An 11,226-nucleotide genomic window follows, 5' to 3' on the forward strand; every position below is an offset into this window, starting at 1 on the left:
GTAATAGACTCACAACTAGTAGAACGTGAATAACTAGATACGCCAGGTGGAAAATTCCATGCATTCTGTCGAGTGGCGCGGACCAAGAGCTTCGAAGTTCTCATGGCGCGCGAAATATTACGAACAAATGCCTCCCAGTCGATTCTCAACCTTTGCAGATATGTAGTAACCATATACATAGGCTAATAATGATCGTCAGAGCTCAGAAAGAGGCTCTTCAGTGACAAGAGATAGTTGTCTCAGCATTAACTGTGCTTGAGCAGTTATGACTCGTGACGACTCATCAAAAGGGAACGACTGTCGTCCTTCTATATGGTCTGCCTGGGGAGGCAAATAGGGGCTTTCCATAGAGCCGCAAAAGGTGCACTCTACACTGAAGATTGGCCCATCGTGCACCAGTGTCGCTCGATCGCCAAGTTGTATGTAAGTACCAGAACACGCGTTACATACTTGGGAAAAGTCAAACCCTGCGAGAAGGGCACGGAGGTTTAGACAAGTCTGGATGGCTAATTCAACCGTCGATCGGGGAAGTACACCTCTATTTCCAGTTGGCATAGTATGCAATACGGAGACGTACGAGGACAACAGCAGTAGCGGTAATTAGAACTACGGACATGCTAGCGACAGAACGGACAAACGGCATGTCATAAATCTAGTGCAGGGGCACTTCAGTGATCGCGGGACTTCCTAACAAGATGTGAGCGTATTGGTAAAGATAAAGGAGAAAAATGTTACCTGTATTCTCCCTCTGCGGCAACACTGAGCTCTTCAATTTCTCCTTGTGCGGAAGAGAGGGCTTCGGCAGCAGCAGCAAAGTACAGCAGCTGGAGACGAAAGTTAGCCCGGAGCAACTTGTTTCGTTATAGAACACGTACCTGAGCTTTCACAAGTTCATTGAGATTCTTCACGGGTTCTGGCTGCAAACAATAAGGCAAGGTGTTATGGAAGCGAATACTTTTGACATACGTTCTCAAGAACTGTCTTCATAAGGGTAATGGCAACCTCAGTCTTCTGAACGAGGTCATCCTCTGCGTTCTCAACATCAAGCCTTGCCTGCTCTTGCCTGGCGGGGTTTGTGGACTTCAGGCTGTATCAGAAACATATAAGCACTTGAAGGGACAAGACTTGGTGAAAGTAATGACGTCTGCTTAGCGGCATCCAACTCAAGTCTGCTGACGCGGACAGCTTGGCGTGCTTTCATGGCGACGTTAATAGACGTTGAAAGCGTTGTCTGCCACGGGTAGAGGTATTGCCTCTGAATGGAGTCGTCTTGCTGAATGCGAGCCGACGCGATGTTGTCGAACACCTCCGCGTACACGGTAAGTGCTTTGCCGAGTTTATCCTCATTGCCGCCAGGGGTGTGTTGCAGGGCAGCGGCAGCGTTGGTCGCAGCGCGACCGAGAGCATGAGGGAGAGTCTTGTGTTGGGCAAGTTGAGGGGCGACAGGTGAAGGCGCAGGAAGATTGGTGCCCTTGAGGTTTGTAGCTGCGAAGTTGGTGATGCCATGGCCAATAGTGGTCGAGAGCTCTGAGATAGACTCCTGAATTTGAGTCGGGTAGTCATATGACTCGTTCTCATAAGCCTTCGTTACTCTGATAGAGGTCAGACATTGGCCAATACACAAACGAAGGGCACGTACTTGAGAAGCGCGAGGTGTGCCTGACGTAACGCGTCGACGCGAGTCTCCAAGTCCTTGTACTCTGAAATGAACATTACATTTCAACATCCAACCTATAAGTGAGTTGGTTCACCTTGAGGCAACTCGGTAATTTCATCTGGAGCAACTTGGCCTAAACGCTCCCTGGTTGCCTGAACGCTGGAGTTGAAGCCCTTTGCCAGCTTGTTGGCAGACTGCCCCAGGTTTAGGCCGGAAAGACTTGACTGAAGTTTATTCCACCCGTCCATTTAGTATTCTTGAGTTCTGGGGATGATGATAATGATACAAGTACTTGAGCAAGAGGGTTGCACAGTAACGGCGAAACAGACCGCAGCGAAGCAGCCCGGCGGTGCCAATTGTGTTCGAATATGGAAATGGGGTTCACGGGGTCCTGCAGTCCGACGCGTAACCCGAATGCATAAGACTAGACTGACTTTCCTTGATCATATCCTCTACAATGTCACCACCATCGGTCTTCAGTTCTCCTGGATTCGACTTCTCTAACTCGGTTAGGTGAGCAGGACATTATATTATCCATAGCTATTGTCTCAGCAGTCATGTAGAAATCACTTCTTCCAGGAGAAGGGTGTACCCCTTCCAAAGGCCACCAGCACTGGTACCACAATCGTAGGCTGTCTCTTCAAAGATGGCATCATCCTCGGTGCGGACACGCGTGCCACAGAAGGCGAAATAATCGCAGACAAGAACTGTGAAAAGGTCTGCGAGATCAATATCATCATCCTACTCCAACTCATGACGCGTCCCTAGATCCACTACATAACAGAATCGATCCGGTGCTGCGGTGCAGGTACTGCTGCAGATACCGAGTTTACCACCGCGTCAATATCATCAAATATGGAGCTCCATACTCTGTCCACTGGGAGAAAACCAAGAGTGGTCACTGTGATGACTATGTTGAAGCAATACCTTTTCCAGTGAGCCCAACGGTCTTCAGTATTTATATTTTACTTATATATACGACGCATAGATACCAGGGCCATGTCGGCGCTGCTCTCGTCCTTGGTGGGGTTGACTCTACTGGGCCACATCTTTTCACCATCCACCCACATGGGTCCACGGACAAGTTGCCCTACGTGACGATGGGCTCCGGAAGCTTGGCAGCCATGGCTGTTTTTGAAAGCAGTTGGAAGCCAAACATGGAGGTATGTTCTACTTTCGGTATACTTGGCGAATATTCAATCCCGTCCCATCTAGCGCAACGAAGCTCTAGCTCTGGTATCAGCCGCCGTCTCGGCTGGTATCTTCAACGATCTTGGATCAGGGTCCAACGTCGACGCGTGTGTCATTACCGCCACGCAAACGGAGATGCTTCGCAACTTTGTCATGCCCAACGAGCGGGTAGAGAAGGAACGCCATTACACATTCAGACGAGGGACCACAGCATGGAAGACCGAAAACATAAGAGACTTGATTGTTAACGAAGAGATCACACTTGTAGGCGCCAGCGGTGATGCCATGGACACTAGCTAGACGAGATCGACAAATAATACTTGGTTTCCTTGCACACAGACAAGATTTGGTTGGGTGGCAATGTTTTGATCGTACTGTCTTCTTCGCTGTATGCTGACGTTTGCTATGTTCGCCTGATTGTTCAATTCAGAGACTCGAGAGAGACATGATCTTTCGGACAAGTTTCGGTGCGCCAATCATTTTCGACCGTTCGCTCTCTCAATTTTGTACGATCAACAGTCTCCATCAAAAACATGTTTCGCTAACTTGCCGGTATGTTCGCGCTACGAAACGCATGTGTACAGTGATATACATCGGTGAAATTCTTTCGTCAGAGACAAACGCATAAGCCGTCTCTGGGACACTCCCTTGGGCGATTAACATATACGCGATAGCCTCCTGCGGCTCGACGTTAACATTGTTGATCAAGTCAATGCAGGAAGTGTCGCTGGAATCGGCAGTACCGCTTCAAGTCGAGCAATTTATCAAACATGCCTCGTAGTATCGGCCATGGAAGGTGCCCCATATACAACATGTAGGCTCTTTCACTATGTTTTCTTGTCTCTTGCAATGGTGGACTTAAGTCGCAAATAAGTTGCTCCATACCACAAAAAGCCAATCAAATCGTGAGGGAGAGGAAGAAATATATAGTAAAAACATTGATCACACAATGTACAGCGAGGTGCTCGGCCTTTATATTGGAAAACCGTGATCATATCCGGACCCTTTCAATGTTCAAGTCCTCGGGCGCCGATTGTACCATTTGTGACTATGTACTGTCATAGCATCATGAGAATGATACTCAGCCGGATTCAGATTCTTGCAGACGAAACAGAAGAATTGCATTACTTATACTCAACACTAATGAAGAAGTTGGTACAAACCTTCTAAATACGCCTGATAGACAGGCGACACCTTGCCAGTGCTTCCTCCCCTGCGGTATAGTACTCGGGACACTTGCTTTGGTATTCCAGGAAAGGCCTGACAGTACAGATGCAATTAATGTTGTCACGGTGGTGAGGCAAAATAGTTGCTTGCGACAAAACTGATGATCTAATTAAGTATGTCTCTCAGTCGCCACAAGCAAATGAGTTGCAGCATACATATCCAACCGCAGCCTTCTCCTCTCACTCGCAGATGCAGGCGGGAGACTTATGTGAGCATATGAGGACTTGCAAGAGGTTGCTGGATTGACTGGGCGGTGAGTGGGTTGTCTATGTTCTTTGTACGTCGATGTATCTCATTTTACTTAGCCATTCTCACCCTTAGTGTTTGAATAAAATGCCGATGGGATTCATTAAAATAGGACAAAATCGTTCTGCCACGCCATGCTTTGATGAATGAAAACACGGAGGCACTCATTCATCATTTCAAGGTATTCTCCTCCACTTGACTACACCTATCATCACTTATCATTCGTTACCGTAGCTCTTCAACCAAGGCCGTTCAATGCCGCCAGAGACTTATAGTTCCATCGAGGCTCCCAAAGGAGAGATATCTGTATACCTCGTCTCGTACGTGATGCTTGAACGCTCCCTCATTTTAGTATCATTGATCGCATAATACCTAGGGATGCAACCAATCGCCCATACCGATGCAAAATCCGTGCTCCCGGCTTTACCCTCCTTACAGGTTCAGAGTTCATGACGAGACGTACGTTGTTTGTCACCTTATTCAAGACATTTACTGAGATACGACTTGTCTTCTAGATATAATATCGACAAATTGCGAGCGCTGACGGTTCCTCTCTCTATAGCACATGCATGCTGACGCTGTGGCCATCGTGGGTGCCATAGCATGTACCCTATGGTTTCATTCTTCATGCCGCTTATCGTTGTTTTCGAGGATCTTGTTTGGGTGCGTTGCTGATATTTCGTTCCACATGAGCTTCTGAAGTACGCCAAGGCATATTAATTTAGTGACGTCCACCGCCGACAAAACTTTGATGTACTGATATCATGGTTCTGCTAACACGTTGTGATATCATGCGTCCACACTGATGATTACCGAAATAATAATATTGCATCATGTGACAGAGCGTTTGACCCACGGTTTTAAGGATGCACTTGATGCGCATTCTCGATCTATTCTCCCAGCATTGCATGTAAGGGTGTGCTTCGCGTTCAGTATAAACCTGTCTCTGAGTACTTTGCAGATAGTCTTCACCCTCATAGCCTGATTTCTGCCCATCTGGTACTCAACCCGTAAGGAGCCTCTTATCTTCGCGAGCGCATAGGACATACTTGAGATCTTAAAGGATGGACACATCAAACAAGAAAGGAAAATATGTTCATACAAAGGACACAGCACCGCAGGCGGGAGATACATAAGGACAACGAGGCACCTGTAACGAAGAGTAACCTAATGTGATCACCTACGATACACTGGGGCGTCTCGGTGACAGCTTTTAGTCGCTAAGAATGAACTCGATGATAGGCTTCACGTATGTCGATCTAACATCTATACGAACAAACTACTATAATAAAGTAGGGCTAGACATATCGATTTAGCAACTGCGAGGGACAATAGAGCAGCGAGATACTCACGGATTGTAGCAATGAGACCAGTGACTCCCATGTTCCATGCGGGACAAATCGAGTTCTATACCTCCTCGCGGGATTACCAACGAGGTTCCAGGACTGTAAAACAGCTGTCGGGAAGCGGGAGGTACCCAGAAAAGGAGCCGACAATCAGGCCCTACTATCCATCCATCATGTCCCAGCACGAAAGGGGTTGACTTGGAATGATGATGAGAGGTGCCCTCGAGTATCTCAGCAGGGTTGTGAAGTGCATGGTTCAGGCTGGATGAGAAGCAAATGGAGTGATTTCCCCAAGTATTGGTTGACCTGATAGAGCTTTGTTGTGTGCGAGGCGGGGTGTAAATTGTATTGAAAGGGAATGAGGAGGTCTCAGGAGCCACAACATGCCACAGCCGAACAGTGTGATCCCGCGAACCAGACACGATGCGAGTGCCATCCGGCGAGAACGAGACTGACAGAACCGAATCTGTGTGCCCCCGCAAGGGCTCACCCAATGGCTGCCCCGTTGCTGCATCCCACAGCCGGACAGTGTGATCCCACGAACCAGACACAATGCGAGCGCCATCCGGCGAGAACGAGACTGAATTAACCGATTTTGTGTGCCCCCGCAAGGGCTCACCCAATGGCTGCCCCATTGCTGCATCCCACAGCCGGACAGTGTGATCCCAAGAACCGGACACAATGCGAGTGCCATCCGGAGAGAACGAGACTGAATTAACCGATTCTGTGTGCCCCCGCAAGGGCTCACCCAATGGCTGCCCCGTGGCTGCATCCCACAGCCGGACAGTGTGATCCGAAGAACCAGACACAATGCGAGTGCCATCCGGCGAGAACGAGACTGAATTAACCGAATGAGTGTGTCCCCGCAAGGGCTCGGCTAATGGCTGCCCCATTGCTGCATCCCACAGCCGGACAGTGTGATCCCACGAACCAGACACAATGCGAGCGCCATCCGGCGAGAACGAGACTGAATTAACCCGAGAAGTGTGCCCCCGCAAGGGCTCGGCCAATGGCTGCCCCATTGCTGCATCCCACAGCCGGACAGTGTGATCCCAAGAACCGGACACAATGCGAGTGCCACCCGGAGAGAACGAGACTGAATTAACGAAAGAAGTGTGCCACCGCAAGGGCTCGCCCAATGGCTGCCCCGTGGTTGCATCCCACAGCCGGACAGTGTGATCGTCCGAACCAGACACAATGCGAGTGCCATCCAGCGAGAACGAGACCGAATTAACCCGAGAAGTGTGCCCCCGCAAGGGCTCGGCCAATGGCTGCCCCATGGCTGCATCCCACAGCCGGACAGTGTGATCGTCCGAACCAGACACAATGCGAGTGCCATCCGGTGAGAACGAGACTGAACGAACAAAAGAAATGTGTCCCCGCAAGGGCTCGGCCAATGGCTGCCCCGTGGCTGCATCCCACAGCCGGACAGTGTGATCTGAAGAACCAGACACAATACGAGTGCCATCCGGCGAGAACGAGACTGTATTAACCGACCAAGTGTGCCCCCGCAAGGGCTTGGCCAATGGCTGCCCCGTGGCTGCATCCCACAGCTGGACAGAGTGATCCCGCGAACCAGACACAATGCGAGTGCCATCCGGCGAGAACGAGACTGACAGAACCGAATCTGTGTGCCCCCGCAAGGGCTCGCCAAATGGCTGCCCCGTTGCTGCATCCCACAGCCGGACAGTGTGATCCCAAGAACCAGACACAATGCGAGTGCCATCCGGCGAGAACGAGACTGAAATAACTGAATCTGTGTGCTCCCGCAAGGGCTCACCCAATGGCTGCCACGTTGCTGCATCCCATAGCCGCACAGTGTGATCCCGCGAACCAGACACGATGCGAGTGCCATCCGGCGAGAACGAGACTGAATTAACGAAAGAAGTGTGCCCCCGCAAGGGCTCACCCAATGGCTGCCACGTTGCTGCATCCCACAGCCGGACAGTGTGATCGTCCGAACCAGACACAATGCGAGTGCCATCCGGCGAGAACGAGACTGAATTAACCCGAGAAGTGTGCCCCCGCAAGGGCTCGCCCAATGACTGCCCCGTTGCTGCATCCCACAGCCGGACAGTGTGATCATAACAACCAGACACAATGCGAGTGCCATCCGGCGAGAACGAGACTGAATTAACAGAAGAAGTGTGACCACTGATCACGGTCTGAACCGCCGTCCAGTTCAAATCGTAACCACATGTTGGACGAAGATTATTTGGAAACCTTGCTGTAAATTTAGTGGCCATGGTGGAGTTGACCGGCGAGAATGGCAGCGCTGATACATACAGATGCGGTGTGCTGTGCAAAATCATGCCGCCAAACACTTGAATAAATCTCTGCACGTCCATTGCAGCGGACAACACATCTTCGTATCCAGAGCGGCCCTGTAGCTGTGCGTAAGCGCTTCATCTGACACTGCTCGAGAACTTTGTGCTCACCTTCAGCCACTGGGCAATCAGCGAGCGTGTGTAAACTGCGTAGTTCAGTGTGTTCAGAAGGGCGAGGATTTCGATCCAGAAGAGCAGTCGCTCGTGGTTGAAGAATGATTTTATTTCCTTTCCAAGCTCCGTGTCGAAATCCGCGGCTTGTACGTGTGTAGCCCAAAATCGACAGGAATAGGACAGATGTGGGAGGATGCATGATTCGACTTGTCGGGGCAACCCACTGTCTTCGCGATTAGAGAGGTATGAAGACTTTAAATCGCATATATTGAAGCGAAGGCCACGTTCCATCGCTTGAAGTGACGCAAAGGCCAGGTCCCGATGTTGCATCTTCGACACCTCGACGAAAAATTCTTCGCTGGATGATCTATCTGTCAGAAATTCTTGAAAGGATGCGTGAAGGGGTCGGATTGGAGTACATGAATTAGCGGTGCCGCTCAGGAGGGATCCCAGATGTTTGACCACGCTCTCCACTTTATAGCGCTCTCTTTGGTCTGGAAAATGGATCCGCATGGCATTGAGGGCATCTAAGGGGAGGGGTTCAGCTGAGACAAGTATTTGTCCCATCACAGAACGGAATTGCGCTAGAGCCCGCTGGTACTCGACATCGCTATATTTATGCCTCGGTATGGTTTCTGTCAAAATGAACCGATATATATCATATAACTGGTCTGCCCACTTCCCAGGATCGCGGTTTATGACAGTGTCGAAGCGAGAAATTGGGTTTACTCCAGGAAGATCCTCCTTAATGTATTCGCAGACAATACGCGCCCACTCGAAAAGTCCGTCGGCTCGAGCAGCGAGGGTTGTAAACTCTTTGTCCCCAAAAACCGACAGTTCGTTTAGCTGTTCAGATACGTAAATTCGGATATCGTGCTCCGTGACCTGTGGTGGAATATCGTCCATGGATAACCGTAGAATATGCTGAGCACCGCCAAACGCTTTCTCGATATCGTGAAGCGGACGAGAGGTGACGAGAACCCGAACGTTGGGTGGGAGTTCAGTGATGTCGGGAAAACCCTGCTGCTTAAGTTTACCGGCAAGTATGCGCAGAAGGTTGAGCCGCGTCTCGGGCCCGCCGCTCTCGTCCAGCGCTTCAATCATGATCAAGACAGGTCCCGCACTTGACCCGGAGAGCTTCCCCAGTGGTTCCATGAGAAGCTTGCGCCACTGCTGGATGATATCCGTTGTGTTCTTGAGCGAATTAGCATTCTCGACTGCATTTGCCAATGCTCGTCTCATCTCCGGATCACGATCCGCCAGGTCGCGAGCGATAGTGGAGAAAACCTTCTCGTGGCGCTTGTCGGCTGCACTGTGCCGGTCGAAGCAGACACATGAACCAAGCCCCCCCATCTCATTGAACCAATTAGCAATCGTGTGAGCGATGGCTGATTTGCCCTTGCCGGCAGAGCCAGATAGCCACAACACACGTTGAGCAGTAGCTCCACTATCATTGATCCAGTCAGTGATCTGGGAGAGAACGTCCGCGCGCGTCCCTGGCAGGCATTGTTTCGTGGTATCTAGTCCCGCGCCCGCTGCGTAAGTCATACCGCTGAGATCCAATGTTTCGCCTGAAGGGGTATGAATGGATGTAAAGTCGGAAGCACGTGCGAAGGCTTACCCCTACATTGGACGAAGATGCTTGCATCCCGAAGAGCTTGGTCCCGAAATTGTTTCATAAGCCCATCCAAAGCGTCACTGTACTGTGTAATCATGACATCCGTTTCCGACACAACATTTTTCTTGAGTCTCTCCCCTGTCATTACTTCAATTAGCCACCATGCGCGAAGTGTAGTAATTCGAGTCCTCACAATAGCTCTGGGTCTTCGAGTAGTCCCTAATGAAACGCGCGCACTCTTGAGTCTGCTGAGCGATCCGTCCGACGATAATGTGCATGGATGAGATCTGGTCAAGAGAGTCGTCTTGGGTTATGAAGCGGTAAACTTCATCTAATTTCTTGAGAAGATGATGTAGCGATTGGTCGCGATCCGCTTGAGCAAGAATAATCTGCACATCATCAACGACTGCTGACCAGGAGGCGAAACCACACAAACCTTGGAAGCAGCAGACAGCATGCCCAGCGCCATCTTTGCGTATGGATGTACCTATCCAACTTGATTAGTTCGCTTCCCATCAATGAGAACGGCACATACCTTCGCGATTTTCTCGATGGCAGTGTCGAAAATCCTGAGCGGTTCGAGATATGTGGCCTGGAAATTGTCTGCGATATCGACATCCGCTTGGGCATTTTGGCCGGAGGATGCCATAGATGTCGCATGGTTCTCGAGTAGATTCATGCGTTGTAAATCCTCACAGACATCCTGGAATTTAGAAACGGCCGTTTGGTGACTAGTCCCTTCCTGCAGGGCAGAAGGGGCAGCCTGAACCTGTGCGATCACTCAAAGTTAAAGACAAAAAGGGCGAATCAGTAGACAAAAGTACCTGTGAAGCAGGTTCTCTGGATAGTGCTTGGTTCATGTAGCCACTGGAATTCTCAGACATAGTGGGATGCTGGTCGTCTTTAGCAACACGCAGATGTGATGTGTCCTGGGCATGGCTGAGGAAACTGAAGGACTACGGTAATGAGTTTGAGTGTGTACCTCTATACTCTGATGCGACGAAGCTCCATGAACGACGTTCTCGACAACAGGGTCATGGTTGCGGGACCGCTTGAGGGGTTTCTACACAATATATGAGATATACGAAAACTCAGCATTCACGTCTACGCACTGGACGTTCTTCAGTGAAGTCTTTCATGACTTTCCGTTTTCTCTGGACAAAGAACGCATCAGAGGCAGACATGAAATTGAACTCATCAGGTCGCATACCGAGCTCTCTGAAACCTCAGCGGTCGCTTCGCCGGATCTGCGGGCTTCTGGAGGAGGATGTGGCCTATGGTGTTCGCTCATTATGAGTCGTCGAAGATTTGCTATCAGTGTGAGCGAAGTGGGGTGCAAGACTTGAGGTTGTGCGAGAAGGGATTGGACCTAAGTATCAGACATTCGGCAAATTCCTAGAGACAAACATTGGCAATACCGATGCAATGCTGTGGTGACGCAAAACAATTGCTGGCTACAAAGACTGAATAAGCTTTAGCCATTCAAGATCGTCTCGCCAG

General features: G+C 50.2%; 5 protein-coding genes across 5 annotated transcripts; 2 read left to right on the forward strand and 3 right to left on the reverse strand.

Annotated features, from left to right (window-relative positions):
- Window positions 1-450: 450 nt before the first annotated feature.
- EDB91DRAFT_1131266 (BAR domain-containing family protein) lies at window positions 451-1,992 on the reverse strand. The gene is made up of 7 exons (XM_041318648.1): window positions 1,752-1,992; window positions 1,640-1,700; window positions 1,143-1,592; window positions 967-1,087; window positions 876-917; window positions 736-824; window positions 451-687 (listed from the first exon to the last, which is right to left on the reverse strand). The coding sequence occupies exons 1-7, from the start codon at window positions 1,903-1,905 to the stop codon at window positions 669-671; spliced, it is 936 nt and encodes a 311-aa protein (XP_041177391.1). The 5' UTR covers window positions 1,906-1,992; the 3' UTR covers window positions 451-668.
- A 122-nt stretch (window positions 1,993-2,114) lies between these two features.
- On the forward strand, window positions 2,115-3,148 carry EDB91DRAFT_1081855 (nucleophile aminohydrolase; the record flags this gene model as incomplete). Its single annotated transcript, XM_041315429.1, has 5 exons — window positions 2,115-2,170; window positions 2,221-2,374; window positions 2,426-2,592; window positions 2,646-2,820; window positions 2,873-3,148. The coding sequence occupies 5 exons, from the start codon at window positions 2,115-2,117 to the stop codon at window positions 3,146-3,148; spliced, it is 828 nt and encodes a 275-aa protein (XP_041177392.1).
- Window positions 3,149-3,982: 834 nt separating this feature from the next.
- On the forward strand, window positions 3,983-5,313 carry EDB91DRAFT_337692 (respiratory-chain NADH dehydrogenase). The gene is made up of 9 exons (XM_041326912.1): window positions 3,983-4,143; window positions 4,202-4,283; window positions 4,434-4,502; window positions 4,556-4,641; window positions 4,698-4,780; window positions 4,837-4,854; window positions 4,924-4,984; window positions 5,033-5,231; window positions 5,283-5,313. The coding sequence occupies exons 1-8, from the start codon at window positions 4,121-4,123 to the stop codon at window positions 5,079-5,081; spliced, it is 471 nt and encodes a 156-aa protein (XP_041177393.1). The 5' UTR covers window positions 3,983-4,120; the 3' UTR covers window positions 5,082-5,231; window positions 5,283-5,313.
- A 52-nt stretch (window positions 5,314-5,365) lies between these two features.
- On the reverse strand, window positions 5,366-5,744 carry EDB91DRAFT_1131288 (uncharacterized protein). Its single transcript, XM_041318649.1, has 2 exons — window positions 5,594-5,744; window positions 5,366-5,541 (listed from the first exon to the last, which is right to left on the reverse strand). Exons 1-2 carry the CDS (start codon window positions 5,702-5,704, stop codon window positions 5,395-5,397), a joined length of 258 nt encoding a protein of 85 aa, XP_041177394.1. The 5' UTR covers window positions 5,705-5,744; the 3' UTR covers window positions 5,366-5,394.
- A 4,271-nt stretch (window positions 5,745-10,015) lies between these two features.
- EDB91DRAFT_1131312 (uncharacterized protein) lies at window positions 10,016-11,158 on the reverse strand. The gene is made up of 6 exons (XM_041318650.1): window positions 10,937-11,158; window positions 10,839-10,880; window positions 10,709-10,789; window positions 10,551-10,619; window positions 10,259-10,495; window positions 10,016-10,153 (listed from the first exon to the last, which is right to left on the reverse strand). The coding sequence occupies exons 1-6, from the start codon at window positions 11,015-11,017 to the stop codon at window positions 10,058-10,060; spliced, it is 606 nt and encodes a 201-aa protein (XP_041177395.1). The 5' UTR covers window positions 11,018-11,158; the 3' UTR covers window positions 10,016-10,057.
- Window positions 11,159-11,226: the final 68 nt, after the last annotated feature.

The sequence above is a fragment of the Suillus paluster genome, assembly GCF_016628075.1.
Source record: "Suillus paluster strain FC165 chromosome Unknown EDB91scaffold_24, whole genome shotgun sequence".
Classification (NCBI taxonomy): domain Eukaryota; kingdom Fungi; phylum Basidiomycota; class Agaricomycetes; order Boletales; family Suillaceae; genus Suillus; species Suillus paluster.